This window comes from Cyprinodon tularosa, unplaced genomic scaffold (assembly GCF_016077235.1).
Source record: "Cyprinodon tularosa strain WSP-4 unplaced genomic scaffold, ASM1607723v1 ctg925, whole genome shotgun sequence".
In the NCBI taxonomy this organism is placed as follows: Eukaryota; Metazoa; Chordata; class Actinopteri; order Cyprinodontiformes; family Cyprinodontidae; genus Cyprinodon; species Cyprinodon tularosa.
The window spans coordinates 102501-111652 of NW_024039702.1; the positions used below are offsets into that span (position 1 = coordinate 102501).

Sequence of the window (9152 nt, forward strand, 5' to 3'; positions counted from 1 at the left end):
CCATCCATCCAACATCCATCCATCCATCCAACATCCATCCATTCATCCATCCATCCATCATCCATCCATCCATCCATCCAACATCCATCCATCCAACATCCATCCATTCATCCATCCATCATCCATCCATCCATCCATCCATCCAACATCCATCCATCCAACATCCATCCATCATCCATCCATCCATCCATCCATCATCCATCCAACCAATCCTTCCAAATCCTCTCGTCTTTCTGCTGATTGTTTTCTTCCTAAAGTAAATCTTTGTTTCAATCATCAGCATCAAAATGTTCAAACTGATTCTCAGACAGAAACTGATCTGTTTTATCACTGACGTAGCTTCCAGCTTCCTAGATCTATTTATTTGGCTGTTTTTGTTTAGTTTTAATCCTGGTTCTGGTGACCCTTCCTCATCCGTTCACAGGTTTCCTCTCAGCTGCCTTCTGTTTAAGCTCTCTGCTGAATGCAATCAGGCAGCGACTGAATATTTTATGTAGATTTTAAATCCCACAAGGATGTGATGTTTAAGTCCAAGTGAGTCAAACAGAGAAGCTAAACTCATCAGAGGAATGAAAGTTGGACGCTGGTGCCATCGGGCCCTCTGACCACCGTCAGTAGGCAATGCAGCGGAAGTTTCTTGCCCAGAGACACAACAACAAACCGGAGTTGGGGCTTGGACCGACAACCCTCTGGTTGAAGGGCAAACTCCTGCATCCGACGCCACTGTCGCCCCAACGTCGACCTTAAAGTGTTCAGCTGCACCTAAGAGCTTCAGCTAAAAGTTTACATTTGCATGCCCCATGCTACCTTTAAAAAACAAACAAAATCTGTTTTTCAGGCTCCAGCATTTAAATTCAGATGTAAAGAAACTCATCCTTTACTTTTTAGCCTTTACCCACCTGTCACTGGGTCAGGATAGCTACTCCCTGCCCCGCTTTGTGCCAGATGGGAAAGACAGAAGCCTTTCAGGGTTTATCTGTTTGAAAATCATCTGATTATTTCCTTCAGTCTGACTTTCTGATGATTGACAGACACGTTAATATGAGGAAACGCCCCAAAACATCCTGCATTAAAGCCGAGCTGACGCACATTTACTCATCAGACAGTTTGAGTTGGCTCTTTCGTTAAACTGGAAGCCGTTTAATTTGCATCCTCTAGATGTTTCTGTCCTTTCATGGCACAAATTCAAACCCTGCTTTTATTTGAACTCACCGGCCGCTCTAAATCCTGTTTTAATTCTATTCAGTTTATTTCTATAGCTCCAATTCACATCATGTCATCTCAGATCACTTTCCAGTTCACCAGATCATCCAGTCAGATTGATTCACAGTTTTCTATCTTAAGGAAAACCAGCTGATTGCATCGACTCATTGACTCTTCAGCAATCCCTCACACTAAGCATGCTTGTAGCGACAGTGGAGAGGAAAAACTCCCTTTGAACAGGAAGAAACCTCCAGCAGAACCAGGCTCAGTGTGAGCGGCCATCTGCTGAGGCCCACTGGGATTCAAGGAGACAGAAGCAGACATAGAAAAAGAAGCATAGATACAAAAGGCAACTGTCAACCAGCTCCACAGGCGGCCCCGTCCAGGAAACACACAGCCAGGGAGGCGAGCTCCGAGCCAGCTCCCATGTCAGAGGATGAAGAGAGCACATCCAGTTAGTCACAGTCAGAGAAACAGGACTACACTGGAAAACAGGCCGAGCTCCAACATCTAGAAACAAAGGTGTTGATGGCAGCAGCACAGCTGATATTTCTCTCCAGGATGGAGTCACAGCCAAACAGGAACAGACCAGATGAAGCTACTATGAGAAAAAGCAGAGAGAGCAGAACGTTAGAGATTGAACTAACAGATTCTGCAGAGTGGGAGAATAGAGATAGAATGAAGCAGAATGATGAAAAAGGGGTCCCTATGTCCTCCAGCAGTCTAAGCCTATAGCAGCAGGATAACCTGAGCCACTCTAACTAGAAGCTTTATCAAAAATGAAAGTTTTATCTTTTATCTGTCTTATCATCCATCCTCTAGGCTGTAGACTTTATTCAGCTGATATCTGAGTAGTTTCCTTCAGAAGCAGCCAGTGGATCCACTCACAGTATTTCTGGCTTCTTTTTCTGTGTGTTTTGTAATTTCTGCCCTGTTACTCTGCCCCAAACAGATGGTCTCTGTGGTTCTTCAAGAATGACAAGAGCAAAACATGGCAGGCCAACCTGCGCCTCATCTCTAAATTTGACACGGTCGAAGATTTTTGGGCGTAAGCAGCAATTAATGTCAGCTTTCCTCTGCGGTGATGGAGAGGCTGCAGGAGTAAAACGCCCCAGCTGCATGTTGGATGTTTTCATAACTCCTCTCTCTCTGTCTGTTTTCAGCCTCTACAACCACATTCAGCTGTCAAGCAACCTCATGTCGGGCTGTGATTACTCCCTTTTTAAGGTCTGTTGGCTTCCTCTTTTTCATTTATAAGAGCTATAGAGGAATATTAAGATGGGGACGACGGCCTCTTGTTGTTCGTCTTTACTTTGAGTCGAGTGCTTGATCCGTTTTCACAGTTTCTGTTTTTAAGGAAAGATGTGTCCGTCGTCCAGTCTGCCGGTTCTTCGTCTGCAGCTCGTTAAATTTATCAGAGCAAAGACTATAAAGGCACTTTTTTAACCATTATTGCTGCAGCAAAAACAAAAAGGTTTTGTAAATGAACATTAGAAACATGCAAATAAAACTTTGTAAAAGACTTAAGCTCGACTCGCCTTGCCGACTCAAACACAATTCAATCTATTTATAGATACGGCTGAAACACAGTTGATGAGATTTAACAGGTATTTAGGTGAGAAGGTGCACAGCTGCTGTTTGTAGTGCCTGAAGGTGAATAGTACCAGAATAGGACCTTTTATTTTTTATTTTTTCCTGTTTTTAACATTTTTAGTTATGTATAAGCTGTTCATAGTTCAGTAGAAAAATCACTTCTCTCACTTCTCCTGCATAAAAACAAAATAAAGCAATCCTTCTGGCTTTTTAAAACCTGTTGAGTTTAACCCCTTTATATTCAGCTTTATATGCTGACAGCTCTGCAGAAGGGATCAAGGCTGCATGCAGAGTCTGTCTGCTGGTTTAGCTTTTCTGATTGGTCAAGATACAAAAGTCCTGAAGCCCTGGTGCTCAGACATCCCTACACTTGGACGTCCCGGCGCACGGACATCGGCCATGCCCACGATCGGACGCCCCGCCACTTGGGCATCCCGACACTTGGACATCCCGACATTTGGACATCGGACATCCCGAAGCTCGGGCATCCCGACATTTGGACATCCCGACATTTGGACATCGGACATCCCGAAGCTCGGGCATCCCGACATTTGGACATCGGACATCCCGATGCTCGGGCATCCCGACACTTGGACATCGGACGTCCCGACATTTGGACATCAGCCATCCCGACGCTTGGACATCCCGACACTTGCCGTGCCAAACCTTGGACATCCCGACACTCGGCTTTTCTGACTTTCAGACATCCCGACATTCGGCCATCCCGACGCTCGGACGTCCCGGTGCTCGGAATTCCAACACTCAGAAATCCCGAGGCCCTGATTGCGCAACTGGAAATCCCGACGCTCAGACATCCCGACACAATGATACCCAGCCGGACATCCTGGCGCTCGCACTGCTCGGAATTCCGACGCTCAGACATCGGACATCCAGACACTTCGATGCCCTGATACCCAGCAGGACATCCCTATGCTCGGACGTCCCCACCAATAGATTCTGCATGTAAATCACATCCTCTGACTAGTCTGTCCCTGCGTCCCTCAGCAGTGTCTCACAGGCAGGATCCTGTTAATATAGCGTATCAGCTAGTCTCCTAGTAAACTAGAGTCTCGTTTATAATGCATTAGACTCTGATTGTGTTTGTTTGGTAAAAGCCAAAGTTAAAACAAGAGCTCCATTTTCTTTTGCTATTTTGTATGAAATATTCAAATATCAGCATTAAGCTGTAGATAACAGGGATCCACAATAAAAAAAACTCCCATTACCTTAAAACTGTATGAAAAAAAAAAACTTGAGTTAAATAAAAAGTACCAATGGGTGCAGATTGATGCAGATTTATTACTTTTCTCCTCCTAAACTGACGCTGAGCCCAGAACAATAAAACAAAACATTGGACCCTGAAGCCGGTTCCGATCCAACAGAAGCTGGGTTCTAACAGACCTGCTTGGTTAAGGCGTCTATTCATCATATTTCTGTATTAACCCCAGATCCTGTGTTTTATTTGTGTTTCTTTAGGTTTAATGAGAAACATCTGGAAGCTCGTTTCTTCTTCTCCCTTTTTTATGGCTGCTGTAAATGTTTGTACTGCTGCTGACGATCCGACCCGTTTCCCTGCAGGACGGCATCGAGCCCATGTGGGAGGACGAGAGGAACAAGCGAGGCGGACGCTGGCTGATCACGCTCTCCAAGCAGCAGAGGAGATCAGACCTGGACCGCTTCTGGCTGGAAACTGTAGGTTTTTCTATGGAGTCCAATCATTGATGCTAGTTGGTGCAGAAATGGGTCTGAGTTTCTGTCTACCTCTATCTGATCTATAGCCCTGTTTTCACTACCCTATTGAAACCGTGCCGAGATCAGGATCAGTCCGAGCCTCCAATGTATTCCAAGTGTCCTGAGTGGGTAGCGTCCATAATTTACTCGAAACGAAGTCATGCTCTAAAAACATTCTAAATGACTTCGTTTCGAGTAAATTATGGACGCTACTAGGGTTGGGAATTGAAAAGATTTTCACGATTCCGATTCCCTTTTCAATTCTATGAAACGATTCGATTCTTTATCGATTCTTTTTTCGATTCCAATTTGGGGGAAAAAGGAGAACAAACAGTTTGATTATCAGCATCAACTTTGTTTACTTAACTATTGCACAATCTTACAAACTCAACAAGATCAAGATGTCCACAGGAAATGTGAAACTAGAGTAACATCTGTGTTTAAATGAAAAATGAATACAAGAACAAACTTAATAACCAACAATGTCTAATAACAAATGATGGGATAATAACCTATTTTAAATAACAAAAAATACTAATTATAAAACAGTAGTAGGGAAAATTAACAGTTCTTTTGCAGAAAGATGAGCATATCTGCTTTTTCTGGAAGGATACAGGATCTTTCAGGGCTTATGGTGTCTCCAGCCGTGGAGAACACCCTCTCAGATGGGGTGGAGGAATCCTGCACACAGAGGTAGTTTTCAGCTAGTCCAGATAGCAAGGGCAGCGTATGTTGCTTGTTCCACCACCACAGTGTGGCGCTATCCCTGCAGGGGATGGAGGGCAAGCTTTTACAGAGCTGGATTTCCTGATCTACCCTCTGGGCTAAGGAAAGACGGGGCTTTGATTCACAAAGTGACCGCAGCTCGTTGTCTTCCTCCTCGAATAGTTCTTCCAACTTGCGTAACTTGCGTAACTTACGTAAAAAACGTGACGTAAGTCGTGCTCCCCAGAGCCGGCGCTCTAGGCTCTGGTGCTGCGGGAATCGAAAAAAGAATCGTTCAGTGAGCTCCCAAACGATGCCATGGAATCGGAAAATACGGAACCGGTTATTAACAGGAACCGGTTTTCGATTCCCATCCCTAGACGCTACCCACTCAGGACACTTGGAATACATTGGACGAGCAGTATGGAGGAATATTGACACGTTTTTTGTGGACTTTTATGGACCTTTCTGCCTCGGGCGCCATAGACCTCCATTATTTGAATGTCAGCAGACAGCAAGAAGCCTCCCAGATCTCCAGATGCATTTGAGATATCAAAAAAGTACTCCAGAGTGTTGTTCAGCATGGGGGTGAGTAGAAAATGAAGGCTAATCATGTTTTGGGTGTACTATTCCTTTAAGCTGTGCATTCGCTGTACGATTTATTTTTTTTTTATCGTTGCACGCAGCTACAGCTACTGTATGACAAAACAGCAGGGTTTAAAAGTTCACAGCTCACCATGTTTGTTCACACGCTGTGCGACCCGACGCTCTGATGCGATCTACCTGCTCACACTGTACGTCTAAAAACCAGGTGGGACTCAGCTCCGCAGTGAGATGGCGCTACTCGGACTCGTCTATCCGGAAGCCAAACCAGTAGAAGAGGAATATGAAGCTCACTAGAGTGAAACGCGCTGCCTTGGATATTTGGACAAAAAGAAAAGGCGACGATGTATTTAGCTGAGCAGACATGGCTGAGCTAACGTGGCTACTACGGTCTGTTAGCTTACAGAAAGAACTCCATTTCACTCATTGCACCCCCGCCATGATGCTGAGTTTACAGCTGAGAGGAAGAAGAATCCTTGTTTGCCCACTGAGCGATTTTCCCACAACCGCCTTACAACGGCCGACTGAATTTCTAACATGTTAGATTTTCTCCCGACCTTCTGATTCCTGATGGGGAGGTGATCGATAAAGGCTGATCGCCCCTCGTTACCCCCTGGTCACTACACCACACACCATCAGGCTGGAAGTTGAGCCTATGCAAAAATTCTTGCACAACTGGAAAATCAGCCCGAAAAGAGCAAAAAATCGTACAGTGTACGCAGATCTTTAGCAGAGTGATGAACCTCAATGTCTGTGGTTGTTTCCTGCGTCTGAAAGCTCTGATTAGACTATCGTTTGTCGTATTCACCTCCTATAAGCCGACTCTGTCATGTAAATCCACCAAAGGCTGCCTTCTTCGCCTGACTCTCCGCAAACTTCCTGAATGTTACGGGCGCCACCGTGTTGGTTTGCTTGTTTACCTCTAGAGAGCAGTAGTACCGTAGATGGCCCCTAGGAGGCGAGGAACCGTGCTAGCGTGGTGTTTCGGCACGGTTTAACTGATCCAAGCTCGGTCCGAACTCGGCACGGATCGGTTTTCAGAGGGAAGTGGAAATGGAGCTCATGTCTCCCGCCTATGGAGGGAAGCTTGTTTCTTTATTGTTGCAGCTCAGAGCAGAAAAATGAAACTAGAATGAACTTATTAATCGATGAAAGGTTTTTAGAGAAACTTTGCTCTTTACTTGGGGTTTATTTTTTTTATCTATTTTTCTTTGTTTTTTTAATGTATTTTTTTTTTTTCAGTTTTAGTTTTACAGATTTTTTTTATCTTTTAATACATTTGTTTATTGAGGAAACAGCTTAGTCATATATATCAAGAATTTTTAGAGATTTTTTATCTTTAAATTTTATATTTTAAACTTGTTTTTTCAGATTGACTTTTATGGATTATATCCTTTTTAGATTTTTTTTTTTATATAGGTAATTTATTTTGTTTTTTTAATATAAATTAATATTTTTTAATTTTCAGTCATTAAAGGGGGATTGCCATTAAGGGGGGGATTGGGAATCCCTCCTTAACGACTGACCCCTAGAGTCATAGACAGGTTTCAGATATTACAGGCTAACGATGGAACTAAACGACCTTTATCGGTTACCATTGCATGTTTCCAAGCGATACAAGGCCTTGTCCATATAAGACTCAAACTCACTGCGGATCCAGACATTTGAATTGAGAAAGCTTCCTGGAGAGGTGGAGAAACGTCTTCAAATCTTGGAAACCAAGTCCAGTGGATATTTTTTGAATTTTTGTGAATTTTTACGGAATGACTATGACCTGGATGACTGAGAACCTTCATCAGCATGAGTCAGAGAGAAGTTTAGACAAACTTATAAGGACAAAAAGCCCTTAATTTGACACAAAAAAATTTAACCTTTAACTAAACTTTGACAAAAAAGTCTCGACAATAATGAAAATAAAAATTAACATGAAATTAGTGAAAAAACAAAATAACTTGTAAATCACATTACAGCAAATGTTCTTCTATAGATTATAATACTCATTATTAAAGAGCAATCCTTTAAAATACTGAATGATAATAATAATAATATACTTAATAAATATATAATATTTTTAAAACCTAATCTTATAATATATTAATATAAAATGTTGTGTTTATCATGTTAATTTTTATTTGCTAAATATATAACTTTGCATATATTTCATCCAGTTTGAGTTGAGTTTAAATCGTTTTTAACCTGAATAAATCTGTTTAATCTAACTGAAAGTTCATTTTAAAAATTGTTTTGCTCTTTTAAGGGGTTGTGACATTTAAGAGATTATTGTAATATTATCTCTGACTCGTTTTTCATGTGATTGAAATGAGATCAAAGGTACCTCCTATTTATTCTGACAGCAGCTGTCTGAACTGTGGTCTGATCCAAGATGGCTGCCCTCTCGGCACGCCGGCCAGCGTCCAATGAGGCATCTATGTGTATAATGTCTATGCTGCTAGCAGCTTAGCTTAGCTTACTTTTGAGAAGCTAAGTCCCTTCCCGTGACTACATCCCCCATAATGCCGTGTGGTTCTGGATCAGCGTTCAATGGAATTACTGAACGCTTGATCAGACATATTGATCAGGTGACACTGATTCTTCCCCTTCAGTATCGTTTATTTTCCCTCAGCAGAGAAATCACGTTATATTTTACTCCTAGCTGGCAAAGGATGATGGGAAGTTGTGACCTGGGCCGTACGGGACGGACGCCATCGTCCATTAATGGTGTCCTCCCTTCCTCTCAACAGCTCCTGTGTTTAGTGGGAGAGGCGTTCGACGACTACAGCGACGACGTCTGCGGAGCCGTCGTCAACATCCGCAACAAAGGGGACAAAATAGCCGTGTGGACGTCCGACTACGAGAACCGGGATGCGGTCACACACATCGGGTGAGGCGGCGGCGGCGTTTTGGCGGGGCACGTCCTGACCACGATGATGTCTGCTTCTCACGCTGCTGTCTCTGTTTCTCCAGGAGGGTTTACAAGGAGCGCCTGGGGCTTCCTATGAAGATGACGATCGGCTACCAGTCGCACGCCGACACGGCCACCAAGAGCGGCTCCACCACCAAGAACAAGTTTGTAGTCTGAGAAATGGCCTCTTCCCTTTACCTCGCCTCGGCTGCAAAGACTCTGCGAAACGCAATCTGGAGACGGAAGGGAAAAGATCCAACCTTAAGCCAAAATGGCCACCGGCCCACGTTTAACCAACATGTATTAAACTGAACGCAGACGGCCTTCGACACTAACAGAGAGAGGTACGGAGCGCCGCCCTCTGCACATTACATTTTTATTCATTTTTAAACGTTTGTTTTATTCTTGATGAACG

The 9152-nt window shown here is 43.5% G+C and overlaps 1 protein-coding gene across 1 annotated transcript in view; it reads left to right on the forward strand.

Annotated features, from left to right (window-relative positions):
* The window catches only part of eif4eb (eukaryotic translation initiation factor 4eb), a 17030-nt gene extending 8087 nt beyond the window's left edge, over nt 1–8943 (forward strand). The window contains exons 3-7 of the mRNA XM_038274702.1: nt 2156–2251; nt 2367–2430; nt 4375–4488; nt 8577–8716; nt 8800–8943. Coding sequence (XP_038130630.1) covers nt 2156–2251; nt 2367–2430; nt 4375–4488; nt 8577–8716; nt 8800–8914 — 529 coding nt within the window. The 3' untranslated portion in view covers nt 8915–8943. The remainder of the gene's footprint in view (nt 1–2155; nt 2252–2366; nt 2431–4374; nt 4489–8576; nt 8717–8799) is intronic.
* The last annotated feature ends 209 nt before the right edge of the window (nt 8944–9152 follow it).